Source organism: Lepidochelys kempii, chromosome 6, assembly GCF_965140265.1.
Source record: "Lepidochelys kempii isolate rLepKem1 chromosome 6, rLepKem1.hap2, whole genome shotgun sequence".
NCBI classification, from domain to species: domain Eukaryota; kingdom Metazoa; phylum Chordata; order Testudines; family Cheloniidae; genus Lepidochelys; species Lepidochelys kempii.
This window is the reverse complement of record NC_133261.1, coordinates 36,116,752-36,138,357: the sequence shown is the minus strand read 5'-3', so window position 1 is coordinate 36,138,357 and position 21,606 is coordinate 36,116,752. Positions and strand designations below refer to the sequence as shown.

Here is a 21,606-nt window from a genome sequence, read left to right as displayed (position 1 = left end):
CTTTCAGCTGTGGGAAGGAGCTTTTTGTTATAACAGTATAGGACCTCTAAGAAGATCAAAAATTGTAACACTCAGGACAGCCAGGTCTCTGTATCACATTCTAAACATACATCTATATTGTCATCTTAGACACTTTCTCAAAGAGGTAAACAGTTCCACATCACTCAAGGAACCAGAATGTAATCATTTAGTATGTTATGTCTTTCTTACAGAATCTATTAAATGAAAGATGAATTATTTATCTGTATCAATTGCTATATGAAAAGCATGAAGGCCTGTTGTGGAAAGCAAAGACTAAATGTCTAATGGATGTGAATGTTAGAATACTCTGGTGATGGGTAGAGGGTTAATTGAGAACAAACTAGAGACAAATCTTGTAGTCTTATTCGAGACTTATTCCGGCAAAAGTCAGTGACTTCAGTTAACATCAACTGGAGTTGGTGGGAGTTTTGTCTGAATCAGTCTTGAGAAAAGACCGAAGGATTTGGAACTAACACATTGTCTATTAATATGAAATGCAGAATAGCTTGTAGTCATCTTTATTTGTAGAATTTTTATGACACTAGCAAGTTATATAGAATTAATTACCAGTACCCTAAGTTTAGAAAATCAAAACTAGTATATTATTTCATAGTTTAATTTCAGAGTTCACTCTATAATGTTCAGCCTCTCTTTTAAGCCCTCCCTAGACATATCAGCATCTATCTTTGTCTTTCTTTATTTGAGTGTAACCAAGATGTCCATTCTTCTATGTAAGCAGTCTGATATGTGATTGGTTTCAGAGTAGCAGCCGTGTTAGTCTGTGTCTGTAAAAAGAAAAGGAGTACTTGTGTCACCTTAGAGACTAACAAATCTATTAAGAGCATAAGCTTTCGTGAGCTACAGCTCACTTCATTGGATATGTGATTGTGTCTCTCCATCTAATCGTTCCCTTTCTCATGTAATATCCTTTTGCTCGGAGTCATCTTCAATTTTCTGTTGAGTTTTATACCTAATTATACTGCACTCTGCAAGTCCGCCTACAATCTCCTCTCCATTATAGTTCACATTTGCCATAGATTTGACACTTAGCGCATGGCTACACTTGCAGATGTAGAGCACCGTGAGTTAAACCAGCCCTCGGAGACCACAGCAGGGAAAGCGCTGCCATGTGTTCACAGTCAGCTGCAAGCGCACTGGCATGGCCACATTTGCGGTACTTGCAGCGGCATTGGGTGCGGTGCATTATGGGTAGCTATCCCACAGAGCACCTCTTCCCATTCTGGCGCTGTGGCTTGTGGGAAGGGGGAAGAGGGGAGCGGGGCATTCTGTGTCCTGTCCCAATGCCCTGTGATGCATAGCTTCACATCCCAGCAATCCCTGTGCTTCCATCCACATTTGGTGCCATCTTTCAAAGTTTTTTGTATTGCGCGCTCTGTCTTCCCTTTCGGTCTGTGGGAATGGATCCTGAACTTGTGAGGAATATGCTGATGGGTCTCGCCAGCACATCACGAATTGCAGTCGAGTTACTCCTTAAGCTACAGAGTGACAGTGAGGAGTCCGATGATGATGTGTTATATGCGTTATGCGAGTCGACAAGGTGGCTTGTGGCATTCACGGACTTGCTCACCACAGTGGAATGCCGCTTTTGGGCTCAGGAAACCAGCACTGAATGGTGGGATCACATCGTCATGCAAGTGTGGGATGACGAGCAGTGCCTGCAGAACTTTTGAATGAGGAAAGCCACTTTCATGGGACTGGATGCTGAGCTCACCCGCACTCTGTGGCGCAAGGACACGAGATTGAGAGCTGCCCTGCAGGTGGAGAATCAGGTGGCTATTGCAATTCGGAAGCTGGCAACTCCAGACAGCTACTGATTGGTCGCTAACCAGTTTGGAGTGAGAAAGTCGACCGTTGGAATCATGTTGATGGAAGTTTGCAGGGCCATTAATCGTATCCTGCTCAGAATAATCGTGACTCTGGGCAACGTGCGTGACATTGTGGCTGGCTTTGCACAAATGGGTTTCCCTAACTGCGGAGGGACAATAGATGGGGGACATATTCCATTTCTGGCACCAGACCACATAACCTCCGAGTACATAAATCGGAAGGGGTATTTCTCTATGGTTCTCCAGGCGCTTGTGGATCACCATGGGTATTTCATGAACATTAACACAGGCTGGTCCGGAAAGGTGCATGATGCACACATTTTTTGGAACACAGGCCTGTTCAGGAAGCTGCAAGCCGGGACTTTCTTCCCAGACCAGAAGATTACCGCAGGGGAAGTCGAAAAACCCATTGTGATCCTTGGAGACCCCGCTTACCCTTTAATGCCATGGCTCATGAAACCCTACACAGGGAGCCTTGACAGCAGCAAAGAGCAGTTCAACAACAGGCTGAGTCGGTGCAGAATGACTGTGAAGTGCGCTTTAGGCCATTTAAAGGGCCGCTGGCTCTGTCTGTATGGGAAGCTGGACCTGGCCAATGACAACATCCCCACGGTTATAGCCGCGTGCTGTACCCTCCATAACATTTGTGAAGGGAACGGTGGAAGCTTCACTCAGGCATGGACCACGGAGGTTCAACGCCTGGAGGCTGAATTTGAACAGCCAGAGACCAGGGCTATTAGAGGGGCACAGCGCAGGGCTGTAAGGATTAGGGATGCCTTGAGGCAGCAATTCAAGGCTGAAGCCACCAGTAATATCTGGTGCCCTGCACAGGAGTGCAGTGCAGTGGTTCCAATGCTAGTAGGCTTCTGTTTTTGCTACATGTGATGCACTGACTTGCAGTGCCTGTTGCTTTCCTAGGCTACGGTATGTTTTATTTAATGCAATAAAAAATGTTTTCAAAGCCAAAAAATTCATTTATTGAAAAGAATAAATGAATTATGCTGGGGAAAATGCTGGGGAAACAGAAAAGGCATGCAACATCTGTGCTGTGTGGGAGGAGGGAAGGGGGCAGGGTGGGGAACGGGACAATCACAGATTTGCGTATGTCCTATTATCATATTCAGTCTTCCCGTCTGGAGTGCCATACAATGAGTGCTGCACTTCAGGCTGGCTAAAATGCATGGTGATGGAGGTTGAGTGCACAGGGTAAGGGTCGTAGTTTGCAGGGCTGGGTGGTGATGCTACAGGTGCTGGAGGCAGCTGGTGGTGATAAGAAACCGGATGTTTGGGGAAGTGGGTTGGCGGGGACATGGGAGCACAAGGGAAAGAGTTTTGGCACAAGGGCTGCGGGGGCAGTGGGCACGGATCTGCTCCGTCTGCAGTGCTGTGAGCTCCTGTATCGAGCCCAATTGGCGCTCAATAATGCTTAGCAACCGCTCCATGTTTTGGTGCTGGCGAGCCGTATTCTGCTGACGGACCCTCCTTTCACTCTCCCGCCACTCTTGTACTTTTTGATTTTCATTAAGGGACTGCTGCATGACTTCATGCAGCATGTCCTCTTTGGTTCTTCGCGGACGCTTCCTGATTCTTTGCAGTTTTTTGGCCCTTGATAACAAGGACGGCTGGGATCTCAAGGTTGCATCTGTAAAGCCAAAATGCAACACTTAACAGAGGCGGCATTGTTCACACCAGACATAGCAATGATTCGTCCGTACTTAAAGACAAGTACAGTGTACACAATATCAGAAATTGCCCATCCCAAAGTGAGCGCACATAACCCACAGGAGCCCCAAAATGGTGAGTAAACACAGGGGCAAGCAGGACTGATTGTTTCAGGGCTGTACTGTCCTCTGGGGTTCTGTGCCTTGGGGAGAGCCAACAGCTGCAGGGGTCCCTTATACTGTCCCCACATTTTCCACAGGATGAGTTCGTCCTGGAAGATATCTCACTGCTGAGGGTGACCTGGGAAGCAAGGGAGAGTCTTCTACTACAATGCGGCTTCTGCACTGGCCCTTATGCCGCTTGCCTGTGTGCAGCAATGGTCCCCCCGCCCTACACGGCACAGTGGCACGGACATGTTAGCCTTACAGGGACGAGGAGCACAGTAGCTCTGCCAAGGAACCTGCACAAGCAGATTGCCCAGCTTCTGCATGAGACCTTTGAAGAGATCACTGAGGCCGATTACCGCGATGTGAGAGAGCACATCAATGTTCTATTCCGTATCTAGGCATGCATGCAGCCTTAGCCCTTCTTTCTGCAACCTTCCTCGCCGCAAGAGCTCGCACCGAACAACTACCTTCCCAAAATAAAAGCCACTTACCGGGCACCTCCTCTGATGTTTGTTCTTCCCCAAGCACCATCCGCTGCGACTGGTTACCTTCCTCCTGGCTTGAAAACAGCTCCTGGCTGCATGCATCTAGGGATGCCGGGCTGTCCTTTGGCTCTGCCCCCCCCCCCAGCTCCCTCGCTCCCTCTTTCCTCCTCCTGCCTTGTTGAACTCTGTGCTGCTCTGGCCTCTGAAGTGTCCATGGTGGTCTTTGGAGTGGAGGTGGGGTTGCCCCCAAGTATCGCATCCAGCTCTTTGTAGAAATGGCAGCTCGTGGGGGCAGCACCGGTGGTTTGCCTCCCGCGCTTTGTGGTAGGCATTCCACAGCTCCTTTACTTTAACCCTGCACTGCACTGCGTCCTGGTTATGGCCACTTTCCATCACGTCCCTTGATATCTGCCCGAAAGTATCATAATTCCTACAGCTGGAGTGCAGATGGCACTGGACAGCTTCCTCCCCCCAAACACTGAGGAGGTCCAGCACCTCGTCATTGCTCCATACTAGGGATCGCCTGGTGCGTGGAGGCGTGGTCACCTGAAAAGATGCGCTGAGAGCACTCCACGACTGGCTGAGCAAACAGGAAGGGTAATTTCAAAATTCCCAGAGAATGTAAAGGGTGGGTCTGACGGTTGGTCATCTGAGGGCAGGGCAGTAGAGTTCAAAGTGATGACCAGAGTGGCTAGAACAGGCATTGTGGGACACTTCTGGAGGTGGATCAGAGCATACTAACAGACCAGGGTGTCCACACTGGCGCCGCAGCACTCCAGCCGAGCTGCAGCAAGTTTTATGTTTCTCGTGGAGGTGGATTACCAGGAGCGCTCCAGTCGCAGAGTCTGGGCGTTCTACGTGCCTTGCCAGTATGGACACCTCAGGAGTTAGGGTGCCCGGGGCTGATTTAATGCACTCTAACTTGCAAGTGTAGCCAAGGCTTAGGTAATTTATTTATTCTTGCATTTGCCAGTGTAGGCTTCGATTATTGCAACTCCCTCTTCTGTGACCTCCAAAATCACTTACATCCAAACTCTATTATGCTCAGAGTACTGTGGCACACCTTCTCACTTTCATAAATTCACATCATCCCTATCATGAAAGATGTCTACTAAAAATGGTTTTGTCATCTTTGTGGCATCTTTGTTTACACCAAGATTTTATATCTTCATTCTGCCAGTTCTGAACCAGTCTTGTTCCACAGAGATATTTTTTATGAATTACATGGTATTATAATATTACATTTTATGGCATTTGCACCAGTATTTTCCCATTCTCAGTTTCTGCAATTGTGGACACTTTTTTTGTGTCAACAAAATGAAAAACAGCAACAACAGGTGCTCAGATCACATAATGGGTGTGATATAAAAAATCTGAACCGACGACAGGAGAATTTATGTAGGCCTGAAAAGTTGACAAACTTTTAATGCTACCTGTTTGTGTTATAAATTCTTGGCTTAATACTCTATTAAAATATACAGTCATATCATTTAGGGCTTAAGTGTTTCCATTAAATAAGCACTGTATTAGCAAAATACTACAAAGGTTTCTACTAGCATTTCCATTATTGGATTTTGCTGTTCTTTCCCTGTCTAGTTTATTAAAACCCGATGCTGCTTATGTTAGAAAAACCTGTTATGTTTCAGCTGCATCTTAATATAGACTATCAGTCTGGTTTGGAAGGAAAGAGATCTTTTGTAGTTTTGGGCAGAGGCGATAAGATGACATAATATATCTGCTGAATGTTGCTCTTAATTTGATATCCTTTCAGAGGATATTCAGTCTTTACAGGAAAAAAAAATCTCTTGGGTATGTGTTTATCCTTAAGGCTGAGGTCAGTTCTAAGAGTACTAACCACAAGCTCAACAATATGAGAAATGTTTATCCACATCGTAATCCCAATATTTTGGAAAATCACAGTGGTTTTCTAAATGCCCTAATTAAAAATGTTTTGTGTATGTGTATAGGGTCTCAGGTAATAGCTTTCCATTTAGAGATTTTACCCATTTTAAACATGTTGAAATTGGCACAGAAAAAATGATTGTTATTTACCTATATTCTCAAATATACATATTATTAGTATTATTGTTTATTTGTATTACTACGGTGCTTAGGAGTCCTACTCATGCAGTAGGACCCCACTGTGCTAGGCACTGTACAAACACAGAACAAAAAGACTGTCCATGCCCCAAAAACTTGCTGTCTAAATATGAGAAAAGAGACAACAGATGGGTACAGACAGAAAAGTACAAGGCAACAATGAGACAGCATCGGTCAGCATGCTGGGTTGTGGTGTCAGCACACTGAGGGCCCAACCAATGTCAAGTTATTTATAAGCATCATGGAAAAAGAGGGTATAAAATAATGACAACAGATGCGGGAGTACAAGGAAACAATGAGACCATCTTGGTCAGCATAAGTAGTGGTCTTAGCACAGCAGAAGCCTTACTGCTGTCAAGTTTTTTTTTAGACATCACAAAAAAAGAGAGTTTTAAGGAGGGTTTTGAAGGAAGATAATGTGAGGTAGTTTTAAAGACGTTCACGGAGAACTCTCCCAAGAGTGAGGGGTGGCATGGGAGAAAATAAAATATGATAGTTGAAGTTTTGTCAGTGTTTCCACTTTTTTTCCCCTTATTTCAAGGCTTATACCATGGCCATAAAAATTGACTTGGAAAAAGGACTCAACCTGCAAATTATTTCTACAGAAAGATGATGTGTTCTGAGGTTAGAGCATGAAACTAGGAATCCAATCTCATATGCTCAATAGTAGTAGTAGGTTTTTTTGTGGTAGTACCTCCAAGCCCCACTCAGACCCCAGTGTGTGGGAAAACAGATAGCAAAAAGACGGTCTGCCCCTTAATATTATTTACCAGCAGCATTTTGTGTTTGAATGTAGTATGCAGGACATGTCAGTTTAGTTTCCACTTAATTTGCAGGTGCTGTGCAGCTCACTTCTGCTTTTAAAATAATTCTTGGGTGACTAGGGTTATTATATTAGATCACAGTAAGAATATGGGTTTAAAGGGGGGCTTGGTCATGCCTAGGTAACATCATTACTGGAGAGCATCAGTTTTGCATTTTTGATTGCTATGTGTTATAAAGTGAAAGGAGTCAAGGTCCAGTAAAAATCTATTTTCACACCTCAGAAGGAGAGACAAAAGAGAGGATTTTATTAACTTCTGCCTGTAAAGGGACCGTTGGACAAGGATTACGGTAATAACTTTTCTCTGAAGTAGCATAATTTCCCAGAATGATAGAGTCATGAGACACACTGAGAAAAGCCTGCATTCTTCAGTTCCAGCCCTCTGAGACTTGAGGGAGGAGGTGCTTGGTTGAAAAATAAATAATAGAATAGGAAGCAATGATAAGATTTTCAGTAATGGTTGGTTCTGTCATTAAGGACCCAGTCCACTGTTTGTTTAGGTAAATAGAAAGACTCACATTTAGTCCCACGGCATTAGATTACAGGAAAATAATTACTCTTTACATTGTTTTTATTCCAGAACAAAGCAGGGTTGTTAAATTACATGCATATTTCTTCCCCACCCCCTAGAATTTTCACCAAATATGCAGTTTTCTGCAAACATGTATATGAATACTTTAAAGGCATACTTTATTATGTCCAGTAAATTTGGTATGGTATTCTTCATTTCCTGATCTAAACTGTTATGTAGTGTAGTGGCATGCTGTTAAAACCCCAGAGACAGCTGCATTTCAGTGGTGGCTGAAGCAATTAGGAGAATCACGGATGAGGGGTCCCAAGATGCATATTAAGGAAAGGCTGAGTCTTTTATGCATATTAAACTTTAAATGTATAAAGTTTGATATATAAGTTTAAGCACCTGAAGTTTTCAATGTGGGTAAGAGCATCTCCCCTTCCACTACACTGTACTGGCCACTACCTCCTTATTTGACTTAGTTATAACGCCTTTCTCTTTCCACACTTCTCCTTTGGACCATAGATGCTGGAACTAGGGGTGCTGTGGGTGTTGCAACACCTCCTGGATTGATGTGATTTCCATTACATACAGGTTTTATAGTCTGGTTCAATGGCTCTCAGCACCCCCACAATAAAAATTGTTCCCGAACCCCTGCTTTTGACTCACTAAAGACTGCAAGAGGGGAGCACCACTATGGTGGGCCTCATAAAGTCTGTTGGCACAGATTATCATGATTTAACATAGCACAGATTATCATGATTTAGCACTTCTTTTAAATTATGATCTCTTCGAGACCAGGACCATTATTATTATTAATCATGTTTATTACTGTAGTGCCTGAGGGCCAACTAGGAGTGAATCCCCATTGTGCTTAGCACTGTTCTAACATTTAGAGTAGTAGATGGTCCACGCCCTGAAGAGTTTACAATCTACATAAACAAGATAGACAGGCTGGTGGAAAGGGTACAACACACAAGCAGAGTCTGACACAGACGCTCCTAGGCAAAAGGTCTGCTGTACACCAAACACATGACTTACAGGAAATTTATTTATAAAGAGTAACATGTAAGGTATTTACAGAAAGCCAGCCAGCTCTGCAACAGACTGAACTCTGGGCGGGGAACCTACTTTGTTATACAGGAAAGGTAACTGTTAATAAGTGTAGACCCAGGCTTGCATTTTACAATTTTGTTTTGTTTTGTAACCATTTGTTTCCAGCATTCTTTCTTTTTTCTAGTTAGAATCTCAATTCTTACATAAGTAAACCTACTTTTGTTTTATTAATTATTATAAATGCTCACAAGTGCTGTCTGATTTTACAGGAGCACTGATTTAAGGTCAGACTAATAGACTGGGGCATACCACTTCTTTTGGGGCAGAGGATCTGGGATTTCTGTGAGTAGCCAGTGTCGGGCTGGATATGACAGGGGAGAGATTCAAAGAGACTTGGGGACTGGGGTGCACCTATTGTTCATCTGCAAGATGAAGACAGGTCTTCCATAGCTCAGAGGAGAGTGCTTGAGTGACTAAAAGACTGGTGGTGTTAGGGAGCTGACTCCCAGCCAGTCACAGGCAAGACTCCCTCACAGTGGAGGCAGTGTGACTCAGTCCTGGGTATACCAAGAACTATCATACAGAGTGAACAATATGATGGCAGCAAACATAATGTTAGTTCCGTGATTTTTTGGGGAGTTGGTCTACTTAGGAGGGGATAAGCTAAATGGAAAGAAAAGGTACGAGAAGGGGGTTGAGGGGAAGAGGCAGGGAAGAACAGGTGTGTAGTGAAGCAGAGGTGAAGAGACTGTGAGGGAGCAGATGGGAGAGGGTTAGGGTTGAAGCAAACAGCCAATCAGCACAGGGCAGAAAAAGTCCAGTCAAAACTAGAAAGTTGCCTGAATGTCCAGAGGGTCCCTACTTCTGCCTGTACCAACTAGCGTCTATGACTGACTCCTCTCTGCAGTTTCCACCCCAAGGTCACGTTCTGTGTTCAGCAGGGTGCTGAGGGCAGGCTTGGCCCTGGCTGGGGCCCAATTTTACCCCCTCACTTCAGTGCATCTGTCCTTGCTTTGGTTGCGTCTGCTTCTACTGGCTGGAGTCTCTGGCTGGCTCCCTGCCTTCTCATGTTCAGAAAGCTTTTAGTGCTCCCTGAGAGCTACCAGAAATAATAATAATAATTAATAATAAATAATACAAAAGAACACCTTTACTGGGCTACCTCCTGTCTTAGGAGGCCATCCCAAGGAATACTCAAACTCATTACAATTCTGCACTTCTTTTATTTGAAGACTACATATTTGAAGCCACTAGTTTTTCTTCATTTCAGTAGTCTCTCCTGACAAGTTGAGTACAAAGAGAACTCCACCATCAAAGATGGAGGATGTTAGCATAAGGGAAGAAAAAAACCACAAGTTATTCATATAAAGTCCTGTCACATTATCTAATATTTATTTTCATTCACTTATTTCCGCACTTTCTTCCGGATTATTGCCTAATTTTTGCACTCCTCACTTTGGATGCTGAATGCAATATTAACCAGGCTTTACATTTCTTTTTTCAACAGTAGGACAAGCCTGAATCAATAACTGGACATAAAACACTCTGAAGTTTGCAGAGTTTGCATGTTTCTAAATGGAGATTTGGATCTGAATTTCATTGCTGGCCTATTAAACAATCACTACTCAGAATCTAGGTTTAATATTCAGACCATGAATAGTTAAATTTTTCAGTATGACATCTCATTTCACTTATTTCAATGGGCTTTCAAAAATAGGGAGAATTTTAGAGATAATTATCCCTAAAATATTTTGTGGTTTCACCCTATCAGTATTAAGATCAGAATTCACATTACTTAAGGAAAAGTGAAAGTATTTTTAATCCCTATCTGCAAGCAGTTGGGATTTTCTGAAAACTAATAGTGCATGCAGTCACCCAAATACTGTGGGTATCAGTGTTGGCTTTGTAAATCTTGACATTTGATACCAAATGGCTAAGATAAAAAAACTCTTTGAAAGTAACAGTGTCAAAATCTCAGGAACTCACCAAGAGGAGGGTTCAAATGATCCAAAACTTAAGGTCAGTGAAATAAGTGTTTGACTGGAGCACTTGAATCTTCTTGTCAGTTGGACACATGACCAGCTGTGCTATGGATTTAGATTTTTTTTTTAATTTTGCTTTATATTTACCTTTTGTAATGTAACCAAGCATATGAATTTACTGTAGGTAGAGGAAAAGCACCACTGTGTTACTTACCCACTTCTTTGAACCATCCTTCTTACCTTATATTTATCATCCATAATCTCTATTCTCTCCCTTGCCTGAACTCTTGTCCTGTGTCTTGGTTTGTGTTTGTCTTGTCTAACTTCATGTCAGTTCATTTCAGGTACTGAGGACCCTCATCTCTCATTGACTTCAGTGCATTTCAGGTGTTCAGCACATTGCAGGATCAGGCTCTTTGTGGAAAGAAAGGATCATATGATTCATTATTATTTATTATTCAATATGTTGTGTAGTTTCGTACTGCTAGATACCTCAAAAAATAAATATTAAGACAATCTCCCTGCTCAGAGAAGTACCTTGCTCTCTGATTTTAAAGTATTCTGTAAATTTATGGTGCTACATGTGATTTTTAATATTATAATCCAAATTGGCCATAATTATTCAGTCATTGTGCTTGCTTTATCAGATTTCATGCCAGAAGATAATAATTGTTAATATATGACAACATATGTAAAAGCTGAATTGTAATAATTTCATTTCTCTTTCCGGGGGGTGGAGGGAGGGAAATGACATTTGGCATCAGCAGTTCTTTGACTGAAGTAAATACCATTTTGTGGAGCCCCAGTGCAGGCTTATATTTGGCAACACATTTTGGGAATGCCTTCCTTTCAGCTGGTGATGCTCTCAGTATCCAGCAGATGGCAGCATTCTTTATTAGGCTTTATCAATCTCTACCCCAGCAGGGAATGATGATTAAATCTAAATCAAGATTACCTGTCCTGCCAGCTGTAATATGTTAATGGATTGCAACTGTTACTGAGAGGGTAACATTTTTAAGGGGAAATAGGAAACCAAAAATGAAATTTTAGGATCTGGTGATTACAGTCTTTAGTCACTTCTTACCACTCCTATGGTAAGTTCCTCAGGGCAGGGGCTGTGTATTTTCCTATGTGCTTGTACAACTCTAAGTAAAACAGCCCTCAGTCATGAGAGTGGGGGTGTTACTGGGAATTACTGCAATACAAAAATAATGTATAATAGAGTGTACATTTTTTTCAAGAATATGGGACGCACAAAAAATACATACTTAGATGTTGGGTTTCTTCTGCCAGAAAATGTATATGGTAAATAAATCTCTGCCTAGAAGGATTACATACCATTTCTGCAGAATTCTATTGCCCTCTACTGGTTCACTGTACACAGCTGTGATTTGGTAATGCTGACTAATATAAGATGACCTTTTATGGGTTTTATGGTGAAATAACAGTAGACAAACAACATGAGGGCTCTGTGTACCACTCACATTTAAAAGGGAATACGAATCTAAATACTCTTGAGTGTTTTATTTATTTTGTATTATGTTTTTTATTTTGTATCCAAGGGTAAATGCAAAAATAAATAGTTTTCCTAACAGCAGTGAGCCAACACAGCTAGTTCTCTTTTGTGCACTATATCCCTTTACATTTATGTGTATAAATATCTGTGGCCCCAACCTTACAGATGGGAGGACCCCCATTGACTTCAACAAGCTTCCACAAGAGCACAGGGGTTTGCCTATATAGAGTCCACCATAGGATTGAAGACTATACCTATAAACACAAGTAAATATGTATGTTTGAGATACAGATATATACACACACAATATAATATGCATGTGTACCCATACACTAAAGCTCCTGCAATCTGATCTATATGGCAGGACCTCTATGCCTGAATGTAGTCCCACTGAACTTAATGGAAGTCTGTAAGGGCACACTGCAGATCTTAGTGCAGGATCAGGGCCATATAATGAGTGTGTGTGTACGTGCACGTGGAAAGTATTGCATGTGGAAAGTGAGAATAAATCTTTTTTCTGTAATATCAGTATTTTTAAAAACTATTTTAAAATGTAAAGTTGGTTGTACTCATTTTGAGTAAGAGGATCCGTGAGAAGTAAATTCTAGGTATGCAAGGATATACATGAGAATGAATGAATTTACAGATAAGAGGTCCATAGTGATTTCAAAATCTACCTTTGTATTGATTATTACATAACATATAGATTTCTTAGTAATATTAGTCTGCTGAGAGAGCACAGCATACCTTGCAGGAGAAGTTAGCTCATGTTCAGAGTGTTCCTACGGCTCAAATGACATCAGACAAACAGCTTTATATCAAAGACTTATTAGTTCAGAAGCTTTGGTGAAATCCTTGAGAATTGAATGAGAATTACATATTTCATGTTTATGTTCGAGTTAATTATGAGCACATACTTCAATGAGGTAAATTATGGCAGAACATTACATGTTATTTTCTGAAGTGTTCCATTTCAAAATATCTATTCTGTGATTGTTCATAAATACATGGCATATGATCAGACATTTAAGTGCATCATTACTTGTTCTTGGAAGAAAACACAGTGTAGAAACAGAATTGTTCAGAGGACTTCAAAACTAGTCTTTCAAAAATTTGAATAGTAGTTTGCTATTCTTTGGTATGGAAGGCCCTTTCTGTCTGATATTGAAACACTACACTGGCTGTTCTGCATATTTTTATAGTTAAAAATATCAAATTGAGTATGATTGAAAGTAGTTTGCAACATGTTGTTGTCAAGGAAGTGTTGTCCTTGACTTTAGCAAAGCTTTTGACACAGTCTCCCACAGTATTCTTGCCAGCAAGTTAAAGAAGTATGGGCTGGATGAATGGACTATAAGGTGGATAAAAAGCTGGCTAGATCATCAGGCTCAACGGGAAGTGATCAATGGCTCCATGTCTAGTTGGCAGCCGGTATCAAGTGGAGTGCCCCAGGGGTTGGTCCTCGGGCCGGTTTTGTTCAATATCTTCATTAATGATCTGGAGGATGGTGTGGATTGCACCCTCAGCAAGTTTGCAGATGACACTAAACTGGGAGGAGAGGTAGATACGCTGGAGGGTAGGGATAGGATACAGAGGGACCTAGACAAACTGGAGGATTGGGCCAAAAGAAATCTGATGAGGTTCAACAAGGACAAGTGCAGAGTCCTGAACTTAGGATGGAAGAATCCCATGCACCGCTACAAACTAGGGACCGAATGGCTCGGCAGCAGTTCTGCAGAAAAGGACCTAGGAGTTACAGTGGACGAGAAGCTGGATAAGAGTCAACAGTGTGCCGTTGTTGCCAAGAAGGCCAATGGCATTTTGGGATGTATAAATAGGGGCATTGCCAGCAGATCGAGGGACGTGATCGTTCCCCTCTATTTGACATTGGTGAGGCCTCATCTGGAGGACTGTGTCCAGTTTTGGGCCCCACACCACAAGAAGGATGTGGAAAAATTGGAAAGAGTCTAGCAGAGGGCAACAAAAATGATTAGGGGACTGGAACACATGACTTATGAGGAGAGGCTGAGGGAACTGGGGTTATTTAGTCTGTGGAAGAGAAGAATGAGGGGGGATTTGATAGCTGCTTTCAACTACCTGAAAGGGAGTTTGAAAGAGGATGGATCTAGATTATTCTCAGTAGTAGCAGATGACAGAACGAGGAGTAATGGTCTCAAGTTGCAGTGGGGGAGGTTTAGGTTGGATATTTGGAAAAACTTTTTCACTAGGAGGGTGGTGAAGCACTGGAATGGGTTACCTAGGGAGGTGGTGGAATCCCCTTCCTAAGAAGTTTTTAAGATGAGGCTTGACAAAGCCCTGGCTGGGATGATTTTGTTGGGGATTGGTCCTGCTTTGAGCAGGGGCTTGGACTAGATGACTTCCTGAGGTCCCTTCCAACGCTGATATACTATGATTCTATATATTAGTTTATGTAAAATATATCTTTCAGGTGCAGAGTATCTTTTATGTGATGTTTAACAATTGTTAGTGTGGTACTTTGTACTAAACTAGATGTAAATAAGCATATCCTTCATCATCCAGACTTACTGCTGCTGTAGCTATAACAACTTCTTCGAGTGCTGGTTCCTATATATATTCCCCTATGGGTATGCACGCACTCCATGCACCGGACACCGGAGAATTATAGTAAGTATTGTGCTTTGGTCCACGCCTGTACCCCAGCTTTCCTCATGCGCCATGCCAAGGCTATAAGGGGCAGTGCAGACTGACATCTCTCCAGTTGTTTCTCATGGCTGGAGTTGGAATATCCAGTGTCTAGAACTGATCCTCTTCAGCGTTTTTTCCAGTGACTATTTTTCAGAGTTTTATAAAGTTAGTTGCTATTGTTAGTAGTTCATTAGTTTAGATAGTAGTTATTTCAAAACCTCACCTGGGGAATCCTCTGATCCCCTAGTGCAGGACTTAATTATGCCCAGGCTTCCAGACATTAAGAATTGCATCTCATGCCCTCACTCCTGATGTGTCAGGGACAACTGCCAGCTCTACCTCTGTTGCCTCAGACAAGCTCATATTTCTGCTAAGTGCAGTATCTGCCATTGCTTTCCTAACCAAATGTGACAGGCATGAGAATTCCAGCTTCAGAAACACCTAATGGAACACTCCATGAGGCCCCAATCAAATCCAAGCCAGGGAGACCCCCCTGCATATCAGCCGAAACATCGATGAGTACACATTCTAGCTCAGTGTCTGACTCAGGAAAGGGAAGGACTAAAGTGAAGGACCCTTTGTCTGGGCATTCTCACTAGTATAAGGGGTACTCTCATAACCGTAAAAATAGATCGCCTCCTAGTTCTAAGAGAAAGGATCTCTCTCCACTCCATACAAGTTGGGCAAGTCCTTGCACCCAGGACACAAAGATTTAGGTTCTCCTAAATTTCATGGCAGTGATCAGAAGGCGCATATGAGCAAGGCTCCTTCAATACTGTTCCATGCGCCACCATTGACACTGAATATGGTACCAACTAAAACTAAGCACCAGGACCTGATGGACCAGCCGTGATCACATGGTCAGAGGCTCCTTCACAGGCAGTATCTTCACAGCCCCAAAAGGAACCACCAATTACTAAGAGTTCCTTTACACCAACTCTGCTGGCACAAGGTAACAACCTGCAACCTTCCAAGGCTCCAGTATAATACACAACTCCAGGGGATATCTTCATCCTCCTGGAGCCGCAGTCTCCCCTGTTGTTAGGACCAACCCTCAACAGGGAGATCCTAAGACCAGGGAAAAGCCCATCTCCCAATCCATCCATTAGCTGCAGCTTCCCAACACCAGTACTGACAGCACCACCAATGGAACCAGATCGGACCTTCTCATCATTGGGAGAGTCAGACATACTGGTGGAACATCGTTCCCTCCACCAAGGGAGTTCAGCCCAGAAAGGGGATTGAGAATCTTCTACTACCCGTCTCATCCATCCAGGTTGTGACCCATCCTCAGAAACAATGTCTTGGGAATCACAACTTACATTTGAACCCTCAAATTGGCCTTACTGGGGACTATGGGACCTGTATGAATGGCATTCAGAATCCATGCTATCCAATAGGGAGTCTTTCCACCTCTCCCCTCCAAGAGGCCAATCAGAACCTCCTGAGCTTACGGAAGAGGAAAAAGGTGAACCGGATCCTTGGTACCACCAATACCAGCAAATATTTCTCCCTTCTCCCCCAATGGGGCATTTGTTCCTGCCTCACCATTTCTTTCAGTTGGCCACAGACAGTTTCAAGAGCTGCTTCAGAGAGTAGCAGAAGAGCTTCAAATCCCTTTAGATGAGGTCCAGGACTCTCAACGCAAGCTTGTGTACATTCTACCACCTATGGGATCTAGCCGACTTGCACTCCCAGTCAACGAGGCCATACTGGAACCTGCAAGAACTGTGTGGAATGCACCAGCAACCTGTGCTTCTACCCCTAAGAAGACAGAAAAGCAGTATTTTGCCCCAGCTAAGCAAGCAGAGTTCGTGTTCTCCAATCCTGTCCCACACTCCCTAGTCATCCATTAGCCATGGAAAAGTTGAGATAACAATATGCAAGAGCTGCCCTTGCAGATAAGGATGCCAAGAGTTTAGACCTTATGGTGAGAAAGGTATTTATTTCCACCAGCCTCTAATTTAGAATTTCCAACTAACAGGCCCTCGTGGCAAACGGACAATTACCTGTAAATGGGCACTCACCTCTTGAGTGCCTCCGAGCAGCTGGGTGCTGTATCACAGTCCTTTTCGTGGCCCCGGTCTCACCCTGGGGGCTGCCAGCTAAACCACAAAGTCCAAATGAATCCCTTCTGTGGTATTAGTCCGTTTGCCTTGGTAGGGTCTTAAACCTCAGTTCTAGGCCTTTTAAATTCAGCCTTTTGTTTGGGCTCCCATATAAGCCCTCTCCCCTTCTTGGGGTTTGTGCCACTTTACCCATGGCTGATAGGGGAACTGAGACCCACCCACTACTTTGGGTTCCAAGCCTTGGATCCTATACACAGCAGTCCACATACTGCTTGCTTGAATCCTTTGCTGATATTTCCCTGGTGGTCTTCATACCGGGCCCTTTTAACTCCAGCCCTCTCTCAGGGCCAGTGTCTTCTGGTTATTCTCTCTCTACAATCCCAGCTATGTAAGTTCAGCCAGCTATAGATCTGTCTAATAGTTGGCTCTTTGGCCCAAGAGGAGAACCCTTCTTCACTCCTCTGGTGCCAGCCAGAAACTCACCTGCTAAGGCCAGGCAGCTCCTTTTTTTGTGGTCCAGCAGGACCCTGATTGGCTGTTCCTAGCTCTTCTGGCCCTTGGAGGACCAGGTCTCTTGTGGTTTTCAAAATGGCTGCTCAGAAGAGTCCTCTCTAAGCAAACCTGGAGGACCCATCTTCAGTGCTGTTTTCCTCTCAACCCATTGGTTCTTGGGACACAGTGAGTAGAACCACAGGGCCCTCAGGATGGAGCCTCAAAGGCCAAATGTACTCCATCAAATTACTCCAGGAGAATAGGCTTCAATTTCAAACCCATGATTTTTATTTGGAAATCTGATATTTTGCTAATATGTTGGTTATTTGAAATTACATGATTGCATTTCTTACTCTGAAATACAAAAACTACAGAATAAACTTTACATAGATGAAGGAATATCCTAACACTTCTTCGATGATCCATTATTCATACTGAATGGCTTTAGAATATCAGTAATAAAAAGTGAAAGATTACATACTGTTTGGCAGCTAAGCTATATTTTGTATTAAAAAATTATTCTTTAAAGATATCATCATCACAGGATTTTCACTCGTGAGTCTTGCCTCCAGTGCAACCCAAGCAGGCCCTATCTTGTACTGGCAGATCGAGACTCTAGAACGAGAATCATCCTTTGAGATGATATCTTCAAAGCAAAATTACATGTAGGTAATTTTTCTTTTTCCCGTGTTATGATAGATCTGAAGGGATACATTGCAATGGATCTTATGTGACTACAGCTTTTAAAGTAAACAAAACTCCAAATAGATAGATAAAGTGTACTGAGCCTGCATATTCCACTGTTGTAAAAATATATCAATATACACATTGATGATTATTTTAACTGATATTCTTATTTCTGTGCTTTCAGAAACTGGCACCTGGAGTTAGTCAGTTTGCTTACACCTGTGTACAAGACCACTCTATATGGGCTAACCAACAGTTTTGGGAAACCACATTTTATAGTGATGTGCAAAATCAAGTTCGTTCCTTGTATCTCACAGCTAGGGAAGACAATCATACAATACGTTTGAAACAAAAGGTAAGAGAATATACAAAATAAATGAAGTGCAAAAAATCTATGTTACTGCAGTGTAGTGGCTGACATTTTACATGCAACAAAAGTCATGAAGATGTAAGTTTATGGCTCTCACCAGTTCTACAAATGTAGTGTTTTCTTGTTACTATTTCCACATTAAATAGATATATGTTATTAACTTTGTTCTGTAATCTGCATCTGAAATTTATCTAAGTTATGGGGGCAAAGTTGTGAAATATAACTTGTGGACATACTTTACAGTATATTGCCCTTGATTTATGTGCAGATTAATGACAAATAATAAAACTTTAATTTTTTTTTTTTTACCCACTGATACCCAAAGGTCTCCATCACAGGGAGTTATTCCTGGGTATGAAGGAAAGTTCTGAATTTCATTGCTGTCTCAACTTTAACATTCCACTAAAATATATTTTCCTTTAATTTCCTAAGCAAAAAAAAATCCTTTTAGTGACTTTATAGTATGCAAACTTTATATTGCATTTCAGAGACATTTTGCTAAGCAGGAAAACAGCTTTTAGCCTTGTTGATTAATCAGCACTCAGCTCCCTTAACTTTAGATCATTTATATCTCCCAAACAACATAATTTACTGTCACAGCTGGGGGAAAGTGTTTCTGTAATGGAGGAATGGATGAATGATGTGCGCATTCAGAAAATACTAAAATAAGAATGTTCCACCAAGCTGTGTATCATCATGCCAGGTGTGATCTACTGGACCATCCCTATCCTCTTCTGTTATGTGAGCTTCCCAGAACCATCATCCCTAATCATGTGATTTGAGAGATAAGTACTACCAAGGATGAAGAGAGAGAGTTGCAGAGTATAGATCCACATAACCATATGGGCTTGGGAAGAGTGAGATGCAGAGAATGCACCCTCAGTCATGTGGTTTGTCAGGGGGATGGGAAAAGTTGCTGAATGAGGAAGTCCCCTGTCCACTTGTGGTGTGTGGAAAGCTGCGGAGGGAAGGAAATTACTGTAGGGGAGGAAACACAGGCAGACACCCATATTCACATTCCCAAATAATGTATAATTGTACTGAAAATTACTTGTAAAAATGTTTCCACATTGAATAGATCCCTGCTATTTTAATTCTTTATCACCAGCTAAATGAGGATACATGATATCAGCTACCAGATGTCTTTATTTGAATTTCCTCGGGCTATCATATAGTTAGCCGACATGCCATCTACCATGTTTACAGAAAGCAAATGCTTGAATTGGAATCCAGCATGTGAAAACATGAACATTTAAGCTGTGCTATAAATTATGTATATCCACACAAGCCTCACCTGAACACCATAGGACTTTGGACAAAATCATCTGTGTCAGGCAATTAGGGTATGTCTACACTACGAAATTAGGTCAATTTTATAGAAGTCGATTTTTAGAAATCGATTTTATACAGTCGATTGCGTATGTCCACACTAAGTGCATTAAGTCAGCGGAGTGCATCCTCACTACCGTGGCTAGCATCGACTTAGCTATCCCACAGGTCCCGCAGTCTCTGCCGGCCATTGGAATTCTGAGTTAAGCTCCCAATGCCTGGTGGGGCAAAAACATTGTCGCGGGTGGTTTTTCGTACATGTCGTCAGTTGCCCCTCCCTCTGTGAAAGGAACAGCAATCGTTTCGCGCCTTTTTTCTGCGCAGACGCCATACCACGGCAAGCGTGCAGCCTGCTCAGCTCAGCTCAGCTCACCGATACCGCCGCTGTTGTGTCGTGGGTGCTGCTGGCAGCAGACGGTGCAGTAGGACTGCTAACCGTCATCATACACCGCTTCCGCTGCAACTCTGCTCTGCTGCTATTGTCTCAATAGCGAATTTCTCCATGTTGTCTGTCATGGGCTCCCGGGTACGTGAAGGTCATAGTGGATGGCTTTGCTGCAGTGGGATTCCCTAACTGTGGTGGGCCGATAGACGGAAACATATCCCTATCTTGGGACAGGACCACCTTGGCAGCCAGTACATAAACCACAAGGGGTACTTTTCAGTGGTGCTGCAAGCACTGGTGGATCACAAGGGACGTTTCACCGACATCAATGTGGGATGGCCGGGAAAGGTACATGATGCTCACATCTTCAGGAACTCTGGTCTGTTTGAACAGCTGTAGGAAGGGACTTATTTCCCAGACCAGAAAATAACCGTTGGGGATGTTGAAATGCCTATAGTTATCCTTGGGGACCTAGCCTACCCCTTAATTCCATGGTTCATGAAGCCATACACAGGCAGCCTGGACAGTAGTAAGGAGCAGTTTAACTATAGCCTGAGGAAGTGCAGAATGGTGGTAGAATGTGCATTTGGACATTTAAAAACGCTCTGGCGCAGTTTACTGACTCAGTTAGGCCTCAGCAAAACCAATATTCCCATTATTATTGCTGTTTGCTGTGTGCTCCACAATATCTGTGAGGGTAAGAGGGAGACATTTATGGCAGGGTGGGAGGTTGAGGCAAATCGCCTGGCCACTAATTACACGCAGCCAGACACCAGGGCAATTAGAAGAGTACAGCAGGGAGTGCTGCGCATCAGAGAAGCTTTGAAAACCAGGTTCATGACTGGCCAGGCTACAGTGTGACAGTTCTGTTTGTTTCTTCTTGATGAAAACCCATCACCTTGGTTCACTCTATTTCCCTATAAGCCAACCACCCTCCCCAATTCTATCACCGCTTGCAGAGGCAATAAAATCATTGTTGTTTCAAAATCATGCATTCTTTATTAATTCATCACACAAATAGGGGAATAACTGCCAAGGTAGCCCAGGAGGGGTGTGGGAGGAGGGAAGGGCAAGGCCATGGCCACACTGCACTTCAAAACCTATTGAATTCCAGCCTTCTGTTGCTTGGGCAGTCCTCTGGGGTGGAGTGGTTAGGTGACCGGAGGCACCCCCCCTCGTTCTTGGGCATCTGGCTGAGGAGGCTATGGAACTTGGGGAGGAGGGTGGGTGATTACACAGGGGCTGCAGCGGTTGTCTGTGCTCCTGCTGCCTTTCCTGCAGCTCCACCAGACGCTGGAGCATATCAGTTTGATCCCCCAGAAGCCTCAGCATTGCATCCTCTCATTGCACTGCTGCCACCTCTCATCTTGCTCCCGGAGATGATAGGGGGAGCATTGAAACATTTGCAGCTGTGGGAGGGAAAAAAAGGGAGAG

General features: G+C 43.2%; 1 protein-coding gene across 6 annotated transcripts in view; it reads left to right on the top strand.

The window, feature by feature from the left end:
* SBF2 (SET binding factor 2) overlaps positions 1-21,606 on the top strand; it is a 559,107-nt gene that overhangs the window by 428,773 nt on the left and 108,728 nt on the right. For all 6 annotated transcript variants that reach the window (XM_073347556.1, XM_073347555.1, XM_073347560.1 and 3 more), the window contains exon 18: positions 18,273-18,443. In XM_073347556.1, coding sequence (XP_073203657.1) covers positions 18,273-18,443 — 171 coding nt within the window. The remainder of the gene's footprint in view (positions 1-18,272; positions 18,444-21,606) is intronic.